The following is a 16,315-nucleotide window of genomic DNA, read 5'->3' as shown; positions in this document are numbered from 1 at the left end:
AACATTGGATTGGATGAGTAACTGGTAGGACTACCCTAACCTCCCTCCCATCCTAGAGAGAGAGACTTTTCCTTCAACAGTCTATTTGAGAGTGAGGGAAAGAAAAACTATAGCTATATGGTTTTTAGTTTTTGGTTTTAATTCCCTTCCTGAGTGTTGTCTAGTTTTATTTACTCTCCATATTTAGTCTATTTACAACTCTTTCCTCCTGTCTCTCAGCTGTTTTATTTCTCAGAAGTTAGTTCTCTGGGTAGAAGCATTGATGAACCCTTCTTTGATAGGGAAAGGGTTGAGAGCAGAGGTCCCTGGAAGCCTTACATTAGCACATTGTTATATGTTGTGTCTTCCTTTGCCAAATTTTTACAACCTGCATGTTGATCATTGCTGTCCCTGACGATTCACTAGCTCTGGAATGAGTGTCTTTGATTTTGGAAAAGGGATATAGTGACAAAGCAGAAGAGTGGATGAAAACTATTAAAACTTAAAAAGGGTGTAGTTTGCATACGTAGCCAGCAGTTCCTTGGCTTTATGTCTTATGCTTTCCTGGGGTTGTTCACTGTACTTTAAAATGAAATTTGTATTCGGCACCCTTGGTTTTATTTTGGTGTTTACACAAACTGGTTTAACAACTTTGATTTGATTGGCTTGCCTGTAGAGTAAGTGAGTATTTATTGTGTTTGGAAACTTTCCTGGAAAAACTTTAATCTGCTTGTATTAAACCCAAGATACAAAACATCAGAAATTATAAAGTAGCCTTTAAACTTCTAAAGTGGAAGCTATTTAGTAATACTTACTTCCTCTTTACCAGTCAGGTGTCTTATAATAAAGATGAATTCAGTAAAGGTTACCCCCAGACGGTGTTTCCCTCGGATGAGCTAGGGAAAGTCACAAAGGAAAACTAGTGAAAGGTAATTTTTTGAACATTAGTCAAAATTCAGGAGTAAGAGGCCAAGACTAACTTGGAGTAGTGTTTCATATTAAGCAACTTGGTAGAGATTTATCAAACAAGTTTTTGGCAAGCTACACTTCTGAACCTTTATTTTTTTTTTCAGAGAGAGAGAAACTTCAATCTGAGAGAGATACTTCCATCAGTTGCCTCCCATATGCACCCTCAACCTGCAACCTTTCAGTACACAGGACAACACTCGACCACCTGAACCACTCCAGCCAGACAGCTGAACCACTATTTAGTTGGAATCCTATAACAAGATTATGTTCTTTGGTATCTTCACTACTTTGTCCCCTGTAGAAGTTACTTGGATGTGAGTGGAAGGTTGCCCAACTCTGGTGACTCTTCAGTAAAGTTACTTAAGAAATGCCTATATCACCCTAGCTGGTTTGGCTTAGTGGATAGAGCATTGGCCTGTGGACTGAAGGGTCCCAGGTTCGATTCTGGTCAAGGGAACATGCCTGGGTTGCTGACTTGGTCCCCAGTGGGGGGCGTGCAAGAGGCAGCTAATCAATGATTCTCATCATTGATGTTTCTATCTCTCTCTCCCTCTCCCTTCCTCTCTGAAATAAATAAAAATATTGTTTTTTAAAAGAAATGCCTATGTCTTATTAACCTATCTATGGTAGAAAGTAAATCATTGCTTATCTTTTTTTTAAATATACTTTTTAAAATGTTTTATTGCTTTTATAGAGAGAGAAAAGGAGAGGGATAGAAAGATAGAAACTTCAATGAGAGAGAAACATTGATCAGCTGCCTCCTGCATGCCCCCAACTGGGGATTGAGCCCACAACCTGTGCATGTGCCCTGACCGTGAATCGAACCAAGGACCTCTTGGTTTGTGGGTTGACGCCCAACCACTGAGCAACACCACCTGGACAATAGCTGCTTTTTTTAAGATCTTGCTTTGTCCTCCACATGGTTATTTGCTTTAAGGATTTCCTTCAGGCATTTTGGGTTCTCTCCATTATTTTGTCCCAACATCTTCTCTATCCTCAAATTTTCCATCTTTTTTGTTTGTTTTTTTAGTTTAGGCGTTTATTTGAGCCATACTGACAACATATGCCAGGGAGCAAGATCTCAAATTCTCAGAAATGTTCCATCCTGGGGTGTTTTGGTGCCTGTTTGTTTCCTAAGTTATGAACCATTGCTTCTGCTATCCTTGGAGCCCCTTCTCATTCCATTCCTTACTGATTACCTTTTTTGCTAGTTTCATCTCCTAGGAAACTACTCTGTAAATCAGAGCACATCAGCATTTAGAAATTGAGCCCTTTTGAGAAATAACTCCCTTGGTCCCTAAAGATTTCCAGTAGCCTCTAGGGTGAAGAAAAATGCTCTTGAGAATTGTTCATCTGAAAGGAAGTACAAGCCAGGAAAGTCAGTATTCAAACTTATCTGTCTTTCATTTTCCCTATCTTATATATTTTCATATTGTACATTTGCATAAGTTGACAATCCCTGTGTAGAGACAGGTAGGTGGCACCCACAGTCTAGACCAGTGGTCAGCAAACTCAGTCAACAGAGCCAAATATCAACAGTACAATGATTGAAATTTCTTTTGAGAGCCAATTTTTTAAACTTAAACTATATAGGTAGGTACACTGTTATTAACTTAATTAGGGTACTCCTAAGTCTTAGGAAGAGCCACACTCAAGGGGCCAAAGAGCCACATGTGGCTCGCGAGTCGCAGTTTGCCAACCATGGAGACTGTGTTTGAAGTTAAATGTTTCTAGCCAATCCCAGAACGAATTCCTTTTCTCTCTCTCTCTCTCGGCCTATGGAGTTTAACATAACTCCAGAAAGAATTATCAGAAAAGTTTTTTGGCAGTCCCTCTTTAGAAACCTAGAAAGATAAATTATTGGAAGAAAAGCAGTTTGTTGCATATGAGTGCTTAAAAATAGGGTCCAAAGAACACTCACTGACTGTAAAGAGCTTCTTTTTTTCTTTTTTGTAATAAAAGATACATTCGTTTCATTTGGAATTCTTTTTCCATCTAGTTCAAAAACTGGAATGAGGCCACAGGTAGAATTTTATTTATGTCTGATCTTTTGATTTTTAGCACTTTGTCCTAGTTTTTAAAGTTCCTTTAATGTGGTTATGCTGTGAAAATTAAAAAGTTTAGAGAGCAATACGCCTGACTTAATAGGAGTGTGTGTGTGTGTCTATCTATCTGTCTACATATGCACACATGTGTATGCACACACAAGCAAGGGATCGTTCTGGATCACTCTGGTTTGTCACCACTACATTGAAATTTTAGCTTGATTTGAATATTGGAAAGAACATCTATGTAGATAAATAACTATGGGTCAGGTTTGGTATTTTGGAGATTTATGTCATATGAGGTGTATCTTGGAAAGAGCTTTGTTTTATGATCACTTTACTTGTGTTTGATGACAACTGAAGCTACATATCATACATTTGTTGGTTTGACTAGAATTGCTTGCTCCCCTACCCAAGGGGTGGCAGCAGAGCAAACACCATATTGTCATTAATCAACTTGGGGAAAGGATCACAAAGGTTATGAACCAGCCCTCTAGATTTTGAGTAGAAACACCAACATTTGGAGCTATAACATGAGCTGACAATCTGGAACTAACTTTTTGTTTTGCTTTGTTTTTTGCTGTTGTTAATCCTCACCTGATATTTTTTTTCCATTGCTTTTCAGAGAGAGTAGGAGAGAGGGAGAGACAGACATCTATGTCTTACACATCGACTGGTTGCCTCCGGCACATGCCCTGGCTAGGGGGCAGGGATCGAACTCATGACCCTTTGCTTCAAGGGCCCATGCTCTAACCAGTGAGGGACACAGGCCAGGACAGAACTAACTGTTTTGATAGTGGAAGGACCAGATAGCAAGCCAGTTTGTTAACTTGTAAAGAATGCATCTGACCAGAGGACCTGTGTGATTTACCACTAGGAGAAAACTTTCAGAAGGCAGGATCTTATGTAAATGAGGTCCTATGACAAAGCTAATATAGGGGTTTCTTCTAATGTTGTTATTGTTCCCCTGACTGTGCTTCTTCGGTTCTTTTTATTAGTCACTTGGCACATAAGCCATTTGACTTGATGTTGTATCCATCTTTCTAGTTTCTTTTTCTTGGCAATTTCTACCGGACACTGGATGTATGTAATTAGTGGAAAGCTCGGCTGTTTGTTTGTTTGTTTGTTTGTTTGTTTTAAGCTGAGACATTTTATTTATTAATTTATTTTAAATCCTTGCCCGAGGACATGCTTAGAGAGAGGAAGGGGTGGGGGGAGAGGTAAGAGAGAAACATCTATCAGTTGCCTTCCATTCTAACCAGCAACCTTTTGGTGCACAGAACAATGTTCAACCAACTGAGCCACTCCAGCTGGGCCTTAGTGGTACATTTGTTTTTAATGTGTTTTTGTTGATTTTAAAGAGGAAGAGTCGGGGGGGGGCATTAATTGACTGCCTCCTGCACCACCACCACCCCTCCGCCCCCCACCCATTTAGGGATGGAGCCGCAACTGGGAATTGAAGCAGCAATCTCTGTGCACTGGACAAATGCTCAACCAACTGAGCCATACCAGCCAGGGCCCTTAGGTGTTTGTTTGTTTGGTTTGGTTTTTTATTGATTTCAGAGAGGAAGGGAGAGGGATAGAGAGATGTAAACATCAATGATGTGAGAGAATCATTGATCAGCTTCCCCCTGCAAACCCACAACCCAGGCATATGCCCTTGGCTGGAATCGAACCCAGGACTTTGCAGTTTGCAGACCGATGCTGTATCCACTGGGCCAAACCAGCTAGGACCCTTGGGCGTTTTTGACAGCCTTCCCAGTTTATCTAAAAACACCCTTGCTCTGGCTAGGTAGCTCAGTTGGTGAGAGTGTCGTCCCCATACATCAAGATTTCTGTTTTGATCCCTGGTCAGGGCACATAAAAGAACCAACCCATGGGTACATAAGTAAATGGAACAACAAATCAGTGTTTCTCTCTCTTCTCTTTTTTTTCTCTCTCTCAAATCAATAAGAAAAAAAATTGTTGTCATTGGGGTTTTTCGTTGTTAATTCTCACCCGAGGATATTTTTCCATTGATTTTTAGAGAGAGAAACATCGATGTGAGAGAAACACATCTATTGGTTGCCTCCTGCAGAAGCCCTGACCAGGGCCCAGGCCAGGGAGGAGCCTGTAACCAAGGTAAGTGTCCTTGACCAGAATCAAACCCGGGACTCTTTGGTCCGCAGGCCGACACTCTATCCACTGAGCCAAACTGGCTAGGGCAAAAAAAAAAAAAAAAAAAGAGGCTAACCTGTTTCCACATGATACTAATACTTACAATGATTAAACTTATCATAGTCATTTTTAAAAAATATTTTTTAAGCTAGTGGCCCGGTGCACAGATTCATGCACACTGAAAGGAAATTAATTAGAAGAACTATTTTAATAGCGCTATTCGCCCTTTCTCTATAATAGAAGTGTCAGAGATTAAAGAAAATTGGTATCCCTGACGGGTTTGGCTCAGTGGATGGAGCACCGGCCTGCGGACTGAAGGGTCCCAGGTTCGATTCTGATCAAGGGCATGTACCTTAGTTGCAAGCACATCCCCAGTGGGGGGCGTGCAGGAAGCAGCTGATTGATGTTTCTCTCTCATCAATATTTCTAACTCTCTATCCCTCTCTCTTCCTCTCTATAAAAGATCAATAAAATATATTTAAAAAAGAAAATTAGTAAAATGTATATGAAAATCATATATAACAAAAGCCTAATATGCTAAGTGTCTGGCCGTTCATACAACCAGTCACTATGACACGCACTGCCCACCAAGGGGCAGGTGCTCTGACCAGCACGTTACTCCCGTGGTATGTGTCCTGGCCTACCACTTTTTATTTTTTTATTTTAAACATTTTTATTGATTTCAGAGAGGAAGGTGGGGAGGGGGGGGGGTGGAGACAGAAACATCAGCAATGAGAGAGAATCACTGATCAGCAACCTCTTGCATGCCCCCCATCGGGGATTGAGCCCACAACCCGGGCATGTGCCCCTGACCGGAATTGAACCCAGGACCCTTCAGTCCTCAAGCCAACACTCCATCCATTGAGCCAAACCAGCTAGGGCTGGCCTACCCCTTTTTAAAGTGTGCAATTCACTGGGTTGTTTCTTCAAAGTTGTGTGACAATCACCTCTGTGTAATTTTCATCAGCCCAAAAAGAAACCTCCCATGCCCGTTAGTCATTCCCTATTCCACCTTGGCAATCACTCCTTTCTCTGTGTCTAGGTTGCCTGTTCTAGACCTTCATGTCCTTTGCCCACTTTTAATTTTGATGAAGTCCACCTGATCTAAATAATCTTATAAGTAGAAATTTTCCATGCTATTTGGGTGTTAATGAGAGCTCATTATATTTGCATTTCTGAAACCAAGAAGAAAGTCAGAGATGAGAAAAGCACCTTAAGGAATGCAACTTACAGGAACCTTTTTTGAAAAGGAACCAGGTGAATGAACTCCCCAGGTGATTTTTGTACAGTCAAAATTAAGAGCTATATTTTAAGGGAAGTCTGTGTTGTAGCTCTGGGTATCCTTTGATTACACTGTTGTAGTCCCTGCCTTCTTGGTCACTTTGAGAGTGATCTATTTCTACTATTTTAGGGGAATCTCACATGAATTTAAACTCTTATGTGGTACTTGAACCTCTGCTGTTATTCTTTCTTTCACAGCAATGGCACAAGCATGATATCATTGATCATTCCTCCCAAAGACCAGATTTCACGAGTAGCAAAAATGTTAGCAGATGAGTTTGGAACTGCGTCTAACATTAAGTCACGAGTAAACCGCCTTTCAGTCCTGGGAGCCATTACATCTGTACAACAAAGACTCAAACTTTATAACAAAGGTAATCTGAAGGGGGGTTTGCGGGGGCAATGAGGGATAAGGACAGATATGTAATACCTTAATAAAGAAAGAAAAAAAAGAATATGAAAAGATGCTCGACATCACCAGTTTTCAGAGAAATACAAATCAAAACCACAATGAGTTACCACTTCACACCCATTAAAAGGTCTATTATAAAAAATAAAAATCACAGAAAATAGCAAGCCTTGGTGAGATGTGGAAAAATTGGAATGCTTGTGCATTGCTGATAGGAATGTGAAATAATACAGTTGCTTTGGAAAACTGTGGAGGTTCCTCAAACATTAAAAATAAACTGCTGTTTGTAAAAGAAAAAAAAAAGGTAATCTGGAGCTTGATCATTTTTCTCCTCTGCTTTGTTTGTATTGGTTATATTTTCCACTTGGATCCTGCCTTTAGGCTTTTGGTCACTAGTGTTTCCTTTCAGAAGTGTCCCTTTGACCTTGGAATTTAACCCCCTTTTTTAAGTTATTTTTTGAAAGTTAAGCAGTATTAGTATTAAACATCTCAGGTAAATTTCAAATTCCAGGATAGAATTCTGCCTGAGAGATTTGTAGACATTTCTGTTTTATTTAGGATTTAAAGGGCAGGGGTTGTAGACTGTGGAATAATTTTCTATGAGGAGGAATTAGCTGTGGGTTCATGTAGAGAAATTGTTTGTGGGTTGTTGTTTTTTTTGCAGTACCTCCAAATGGCCTGGTTGTTTACTGTGGTACAATTGTAACAGAAGAAGGAAAGGAAAAGAAAGTCAACATTGACTTTGAACCTTTCAAACCAATTAATACATCATTGTATCTGTGTGACAACAAATTCCATACAGAGGTAAGAAGTTCAAGTACAGACTGTTTTCATCACCCCCAAAAGAAACCCCATACCTATTAATCACTCCCATTCTCTGTGATTTCAGAGAGGAAGGGCGGGGGTGGGGGGTAGACAGAAACATCAGCAATGAGAGAATTCTCATTCCCACAAACACACCAAGATCCCTCCTCTCTCTGCTACCACTAATCTATTTCTATCTCTGTAGATTTGCTTATATTGGCATTTCATATGAATGGAATCATACAACTAGACTCTAGAGCAGTGGTTCTCAACCTTGGCTGCACATTAGAATCACCTGGGAATCTTTTTAAAATCCTGATTTCTGGGCCTCATCCTCTGGAAATTCTGTTTCTTTGTTAAGGGGTGGGGCCACAACATTAGTAACAAAGAAACAGAATTTCCACTGCTCTAGAGGCCTTTTGTGAATGGCTTCTTTCACTTAGCGTAATGTTTTCAAGGTTCGTCTGTGTTGTAGTATTTTTTTTAATATGTTTTTGTTGATTTCAGAGAGGAAGGGAGAGAGAGAAACATCAATGATGAGAGAGAATCATTGATCGGTGGCTGCCTCTTGCACAACCCCAAGGATTGAGCCTGCAACCCGGACATGTGCCCTTGACTGGAATCAAACCTGCAGCCCTTCGGTCCACAGCCCGGACACTCCATCCATTGAGCCAAACCCGCTAGGGCTGTTGTGGTATTGAATCTGTACTTCATCCTTTTTATTGCCAGATATTTGCTACATTTTATTTGTCCATCAGTTTATGGGCATTTGCATTCCCACTATTTAGGTATTATGAATAATGCTGCTTTGAACATACATGTACAAGTTTTGTGTGTGTTTTAATGTTTTTATTGTTTTTGTTTTGTGGGGGGGGTTTTTTTTTTTTTTTGAGAGAAATATTAGTTGCCTCCCAAATACTTCCCAACAGGGGACCAAACTTGCAACTTGGGCATGTGCCCTAACCAGGAATCGAAACAGTGACCTTTTGGTGCGTGGGATGATGCTCAACCAACTGAGCACACCGGCCAGGGATACATGAACACGTTTTTGTATGAGCATGTTTTCATTGAGGGTAGTATATACCTAAGAGTGGAATTTCTGGATCCTATGTATAACTTTTTGAGGAATTGCAAGACTGATTTTTGAATCATTGTATCATTTTAAGGGTGGGTATTTTCAAAAAAATAGAAGAGTTTATCTTTATTATGACACACTGAAAGACATGATCATTGATCATGTTTGAGGAAAGTGCTAAGTTGATTTGGATAACTACAGGTGAAGAAATAATTGGCTACCTGACCTCTTTTTCTCCCTTTGTACCTATAATGCTTGCCTGTATTCCTTGAACTCTTTGTGTTCATGCTCACAAATTATAAAATCTTTACTAACAAGACTTTAAGAGCTTTCTTTTTTTTCCCCCTATAAAACTTTTGAGTGACAGAGCTGCCATAAGATGAATGTTAGGGCAGAAAGGAAACCTCATTAGAGTGACCTAAATCAGTCAACAATAGAACAATCAAGAATTCACAGCTGGCTCCTAGTTCAGTCTTTTGCCTTTCATCAACCTAGGGCCGAGGTCGGCAAACTGCAGCTTGCGAGCCACATGCAGCTCTTTGGCCCCTTGAGTGTGGCTCTTCCTAAGCCTTAGGAGTATCCTAATTAAGTTAATAACAATGTACCTACCTATATAGTTTAAATTTAAAAATTTGGCTCTCAAAAGAAATTTCAGTCGTTGTACTATTGATATTTGGCTCTGTTTACTACTGAGTTTGCCGACCACTGACCTAGGGGAAAATCTCTACAATGGAATTAGAACTGACATTTGTCAATTCAGTTTACAGTGGATGGTTTTTGCTCATTTGACAGGAAGCGCACTTCAAGTTGGGTCTTGGTTGGTGCATAGATGTTGAGACTGTTCTTCTCTTGGGTATCACATTCTTCTGGCAAAATCTTCATTGGGAGGCTCTGGGCCACCCTATCCCACTTACTAGATCTGATTTGATGAAAGCAAATTTTGTATCTTACTAAATTAAATAGTACCTGTTACTCATATTTTCTAGCTTTAGCTTACTTACTAAGTTAGTTTCCTCTTCCAAGGTACCGTTTATTCTTACTAGCTTTATTTTTTTCTTTAGTTGATATGTCAATAACAAGATGTGAATGTGGCACATTGCATAGCACAACTTATGTCCTATTTAATCAGGATAATTATACCTTTTTATGAGGAATAAATGTGTTCCATGATGAGCAAACTTGTTAAAAACTTGGCATTAATCAGGCCACCTAACAGCATTTCAGTAAAGCAAAAATTTTAACATGTGCAATATTTATGTCAATGCTAATTATCAAGCATAATTTGGTTAAAGATTGATTTTTAGTGATTAATCTGCTTTCTAGTCAATTTTTGAAGAGGCTGTTTTCTTCCTTAGTTAAAATGGAATGGGTAATTTCTTAGCTCTAAAGAGGCTGCCATCTAGCAAGTTATCTAACAAGCCTATAGTATTCAAAGTCCATCATGAAAATGTTTATCTATATGATTCCCAGGACTATTTAAATATTTGCTTTTTCAGGAGGCAGAAATATGGGGGATATACTGCTAACGTAGAAGGAGGGTTTTCCCCCACAAAAACTCATAATCATTAGCTATACCACCTCTAAAATAAAATTGAGTTTTGGCTCGACTGGTGTGGCTCAGTGGTTGAGCATTGACTCAGGACCCAGGTCACAGTTTGATTTCAGTCAGGACACATGCCCAGGTTGCAGACTCAGTTCCCAGTGGGGGGCTTGCAGGAGGTAAGCTGATCAATGATGTTTCTCATTAATGTTTCTATCTACTCTTCTCCCTTCCTAGAGATAATTAAACATTTTTTAATTGAGTTTTGTATCTTGGTATTATTAATGATGCTTAAGACATAGGAGTTAAACGTTTGCAAAGTAGATCTTTATATAGACCATTTCTTGGTTTTGTACTCATGTATTCCCACTCTAGAGTTGATTTACAAGGTATTTGCTATGATGAATACTGCCTAATAATGCTGGGGTTACTAATGGTAACAGAAATTCAACTTTTTTAGGTTAAACTTTTAATTTGAATATTGTGTTCATAGACTACCATCAGTCTAAATCAAATCAAGGATTAGGGAGAATTTAAGCCCTATAACTGGGTTTTATAATCATGTACCCAGGTCAGTTTTGTTGAAAGGCTTCACATCAATATCATTGGCTTTTTCCTGCATCAGAAATTCAAAATTGTCTCTGTGAGTTTCATATTTATAGCTGAAGTCTATAAATTACTCCATAAAATGGTCTTCCTGTGGTATTCATACCATACTGAGTGCAGTGTCCTTTCAGAGTTATCATGACCTTATCAAAAGTTTGAGATTTATTGTATGGTACTTGTGTTTGTTTTTCAGGCACTTACAGCACTACTTTCAGATGACAGCAAATTTGGCTTCATTGTAATAGATGGTAGTGGTGCACTTTTTGGCACACTCCAAGGGAACACAAGAGAAGTCCTGCACAAATTCACTGTGGATCTCCCAAAGAAACATGGTAATATAGGAAGAGAACATGAGCCCATTGCTTTATATCTAGCAGTAAGGGAACAGATAGTATAATGGGGGTGTGGGTGGTAAGTCCAGATGATGGGAGAAGCATCATGAAATGACTCAGTGGTGCTTATGGCTCTTCTTTTGACAGGAGAATTAGTACTCACTCTCTGAAAACAAGTAAAGGTTTATGCCAAATATTTAGTTAAGGAGATGGTGATTTTTCTCTGTCCTTTTTGGGGGATGATAGCATGATTATTTATTTAGTTTTTAATTAGCAAGACATCTTGTACTTCTTAATAATTTACTTTTTCCTCGCCACTTTTGTGTCAAAGGTAGAGGAGGTCAGTCAGCCTTGCGTTTTGCCCGTTTAAGAATGGAGAAGCGACATAACTATGTTCGGAAAGTAGCTGAGACTGCTGTGCAGCTGTTTATTTCTGGGGACAAAGTGAATGTGGCTGGTCTCGTTTTAGCTGGATCTGCTGACTTTAAAACTGAACTAAGTCAGTCTGATATGTTTGATCAGGTAAGTGAGAAGTAAATGCTCTATTATGTAATTTTCTGGTGGGAGTAGTGGGACCTCTGAGCCACTGGGACATGCACATCTTTTTTATTTTTACGGCTTTTGAGTTGGCGAGATTTTGGGTGTTTATTAGGAAACATTCCCCCATGCATTTCTGGGCCCTTTCACTTTTGAAATCAGCCATTTTGAGATAGGATATTTCTGGTCTTATAGACGCGTCTGAGTGGGTTGTCATACTTGGCTTTAAAATGAAACTTGATTTCAAAAAACTAGGAACTGGCTTTTTCTTTTTCTTATTTATTCTTGTAGGTAAGTAAAGCAGTGATATGACAGGGCTTATTAAGCCTAAAGCATTTAATCCAGAAAGATCTTTTGGTTTATGACATGGGCTTGGCCATAAGACACATTCCCAAGGTGGTCTCATTGTGGGTGAGGGAGGTCACATTATGGTAGGCTCACCAACCAAGTTGTCTGTACTGTACTACCTTATATAGCAAGAAGTAATGATTCTCTCTTTTCTTCCCAAGAAATTTAGTTTTGTTTATATTTAATGAATTATATAGGTCCAATAGAATATGTGATATGATTGGTTGGGGAAGTATATCCTGGCAGTGGTGCTCACTGAGACCTGCTAATGAATAACTTGGGCCCTTTCCCCATGTTCTCCCTCTTTAGACTTCATGATCAGTTGCCAAGTTTTGCATGCCATTAAGAGGTAGTGGGTCTTAGTGACGGTGTTTTGAAGTACTAATTATGCTTCTCTTTTTTTTTTTTTTTCCTTCTTTGTCAGAGGTTGCAATCAAAAGTTTTAAAATTAGTTGATATATCCTATGGTGGGGAAAATGGATTCAACCAAGCTATTGAGTTATCTACTGAAGTCCTCTCCAACGTGAAATTCATTCAAGAAAAGAAATTAATAGGTATCAGTGGAATGCAAATTATTTACTTATTCTGTGAAATGTTTTTATAAGTTTATAGGTGATTGTACATATGAAACATGATGCTGAAAGGGTAAGAGGGAGATTTAGCATTTTTATTAAGATGTTTCACAGTGGAATCCTTTTAATCTTTCTTTAGTCATTAGGTCTAATAAATGTGTTTGTATTTGCACTATATTTACCCTTTGGCAATAGCAACCAAAATTCAGTCTTTTTATATAATCTATATATATATAAAACTCTAAGCGACCAGGTGACCGTTTGACTGGTCGTTACGACATACACTAACCACCAGGGGGCAGACGCTCAACACAGTGCACTCCCACAGTGGGAGCTCCACTCAGCTGATATGGCTCACCTGATGCAACTCACGGCTGGCTGAGCGCAGCTACAGCTGCGCAAGCCTCTCCAGCCTCTGGCAGGAGCTGAGTGCCGCCTAGCCCCAGGCTCTGGCTCCTCCCTGGCCGCCTGCCACTTCTTGCACTACTACATCCTTCAGGGATTGGCGGACTACAGACTACTGGTTTCAGCCCAATCCCCTCCCCTGAGGGGTCCTGGATTGCAAGAGGGCACAGGCCAGGCTGAAGGACCCCACCGGTGCACAAATCCGTGCACCAGACCTCTAGTACAGCAGTTCTCAACCTGTGGGTCACAACCCCTTTGGGGGTCAAACAACCCTTTCACAGGGGTCGCCTAAGACCATCGGAAAACACATATATAATTACATATTGCTTTTGTGATTAATCAATTATGCTTTAATTATGTTCAATTTGTAACAATGAAAATACATCCTGCATATCAGATATTTACATTACGATTCATAACAGCAAAATTACAGTTATGAAGTAGCAACGAAAATAATTTTATGGTTGGGGGTCACCACAACACGAGGAACTGTATTAAAGGGTCACGGCATTAGGAAGGTTGAGAACCACTGCTCTAGTATATAGTGTGTGTGTGTGTGTGTGTGTGTGTGTGTGTGTGTGTGTGTTTCCCTGAGAGGGAGGGTGAGGGAGGGAAAAATAGAAACATCAGAGATGAGAGAGAATCAGTGATCAGCTACCTCCTGCATGCCCCCTACTGAGGGTCAAGCCTGCAACCCCCGGCCATGTGCCCTATCCTCCTAGTTCATAGGTCAATGATCAACCACACCAGCCAGGCCCAAACTTCAGTCTTATTTCCCATATTAATTATCCCTTGTAATAGAGTGATGAATAGATAGCCTGAATTAAAGATTAGTGTGGCCATTGTTTGCTCAGCTATTGCCTCTTCAGGGTCAATTTTTGGAGCCTCAACTAGTGGTATTTTCCTCACTGGTTTTGAGCACTTATTTTTTTTTTTAATATATTTTATTGAGTTTTTACAGAGAGAATGGGAGAGAGATAGAGGGAGTTAGAAACATCGATGAGAGAGAAACATCGATCAGCTGCCTCCTGCACACCCCCTACTGGGGATATGCCCGCAACCAAGGTACATGCCCTTGACCAGAATCGAACCTGGGACCCTTCAGTCTGTAGGCTGACGCTCTATCTGCCAAGCCAAACCGGCTAGGGCTCATTTTTTTTTCTTTTAATTTTTTTTTAATTGATTTCAGAGAGGAAGGGAGAGGGGGAGAGAGAAAGATGGAAACATCAATGATAAGAGAGAATCATTGATTGGCCCCCTACTGGGGATTGAGCCTGCAGCCCAGGAATATGCCCTAGACCAGAATCGAACCTGCGATCCTTCAGTCTGTAGGCCTACGCTTGATCCACTGAGCCACGCTGCCTAGGGCTCTTTTTTTTTTTTTTTAATATATTTTTATTGATTTCAGTGAGGAAGGGAGAAGGAGAGAGAGATTGAAACATCAATGATGAGAGGGAATCATTGATAGGCCGCTTCCTTCACGCCCCCTACTGAGGATCGAGCCCACAACCTGGGCATGTGCCCCTGACCAGAATCAAACCCAGGACCTTTCAATCCCCAGGCCAACGCTCTATCCATTGAGCCAAACTGGCTAGGGCAAGCACTTACTCATTTTTAAGTTGGTTTTTAATATCTCTCTCTCTCTCTCTTGATTTTGAGTGTAAAAGGGTCTATATCTACAAAAGAAACTTTAATATATGTCCTTACTGACTTGTTCCTACTTACAGGACGATACTTTGATGAAATCAGCCAGGACACGGGCAAGTACTGTTTTGGAGTTGAAGATACACTAAAAGCTTTAGAAATGGGAGCTGTAGAAATTCTAATAGTCTACGAAAATCTGGATATAATGAGATACGTCCTTCATTGCCAAGGCACAGAAGGTATGAGAATTAGAAAATCAGATTGCTGTTTGTTACCTGTGTATGAAGGAATCCGGGGGTGGGGGTGAGGGGTAGATTTAGGAGAGATGACAGATTGCAGGACCAATCAGAAGGCAGATCTATACCTTGTTCCCATCTCTTTCATTCTGTAGCATATTCCTGCATAGTTTCTGCTTGAACTGCTAAATGTCTACTTAAGATTGTTAAATTTTTGGAGAACAGGACTGTATCTTGATGTCTTCGGTGGTTCCTCATGATAGGAGCAATGTACCCAGTAGATACTCAATGCTTGCTGACTCATAATCATATGGGGAAAAAATGTTGGTAGGATAAGTTCAGAGCCCTTTTATCCAACCTAACTCATTTCATGGGGCTTATACTTGTTAGCATGTGAGAACCAAGTTAACACATTTTTCCCCCCCATTACTGCAGAGGAGAAAATTCTCTATCTAACTCCAGAACAAGAGAAGGATAAATCCCATTTCACAGACAAAGAGGTATGTGATTGTTTTCTTGGTAATACATGCAAGGAAAGACGAATCCATATGTTAGAGCACTGGCAGTGTACAGTATCCATCTGGGAAACCAAACCTCCTGTTTGTCAGTTGGGGGTGACAGGAGGTGGTCAGCTGCTATCCACCACATACCAACCTGAATCCAAAGAAGGAGGCCAAGTCATGGTTACTATAGTTATTTTTAAAGTAGTTAAATATTCTCATCCTCGAAATAGTGAAAAGGAAGATTTTTTTTTAATAAGTCTTTGTTGTTCAGATTGTTACAGTTGTTCCTTTTTTCTCCCCATAGGTCCCCTCCACCCGATTCCCACCCCACCCCACCCCATGCCCTTAACCACCCCATTGTCCTCATCCATAGATGTTTGATTTTTGTCCAGTCTCTTCCCACACCCCCTTCCCCCCAAGAATTGTCAGTCCACTCCCTTTCTATGCCCCTGATTCGATTCTATTCACCAGTTTATTCTGTTCATTATATTTTTTATTCACTTGATTTTTAGATTCACTTGTTGATAGATACGTATTTGTTTGTCACTTTGTTGTGCATAATTTTTATCTTTACCTTTTTCTTCTTCCTCTTCTTAAAGAATACCCTTCAGCATTTCATATAATACTGGTTTGGTGATGAACTCCTTTAGTTTGTTCTTATCTGTGGAGCTCTTTATCCAACCTTCAATTTTAAATGATAGCTTTGCTGGGTAGAGTAATCTTGGTTGTAGGTTCTTGCTATTCATTATTTGATTATTTCTTGCCACTCCCTTCTGGCCTGCATAGTTTCTGTTGAGAAATCAGCTGACAATCGTATGGTACTCCCTTGTAGGTAACTAACTGTTTTTCTCTTGCTGCTTTTAAGATTCTCTC

General features: G+C 40.0%; 1 protein-coding gene across 1 annotated transcript in view; it reads left to right on the top strand.

Moving 5' to 3' along the window:
• Positions 1-16,315, top strand: part of ETF1 (eukaryotic translation termination factor 1) — a 34,179-nt gene that overhangs the window by 12,473 nt on the left and 5,391 nt on the right. The window contains exons 3-9 of the mRNA XM_081090772.1: positions 6,630-6,805; positions 7,505-7,644; positions 11,059-11,197; positions 11,529-11,719; positions 12,507-12,636; positions 14,787-14,942; positions 15,375-15,439. Coding sequence (XP_080946898.1) covers positions 6,630-6,805; positions 7,505-7,644; positions 11,059-11,197; positions 11,529-11,719; positions 12,507-12,636; positions 14,787-14,942; positions 15,375-15,439 — 997 coding nt within the window. The remainder of the gene's footprint in view (positions 1-6,629; positions 6,806-7,504; positions 7,645-11,058; positions 11,198-11,528; positions 11,720-12,506; positions 12,637-14,786; positions 14,943-15,374; positions 15,440-16,315) is intronic.

Source organism: Myotis nattereri (assembly GCF_964212035.1).
Source record: "Myotis nattereri genome assembly, chromosome: 5".
NCBI classification, from domain to species: Eukaryota; Metazoa; Chordata; class Mammalia; order Chiroptera; family Vespertilionidae; genus Myotis; species Myotis nattereri.
This window is presented reverse-complemented; position numbering and strand designations above follow the sequence as displayed.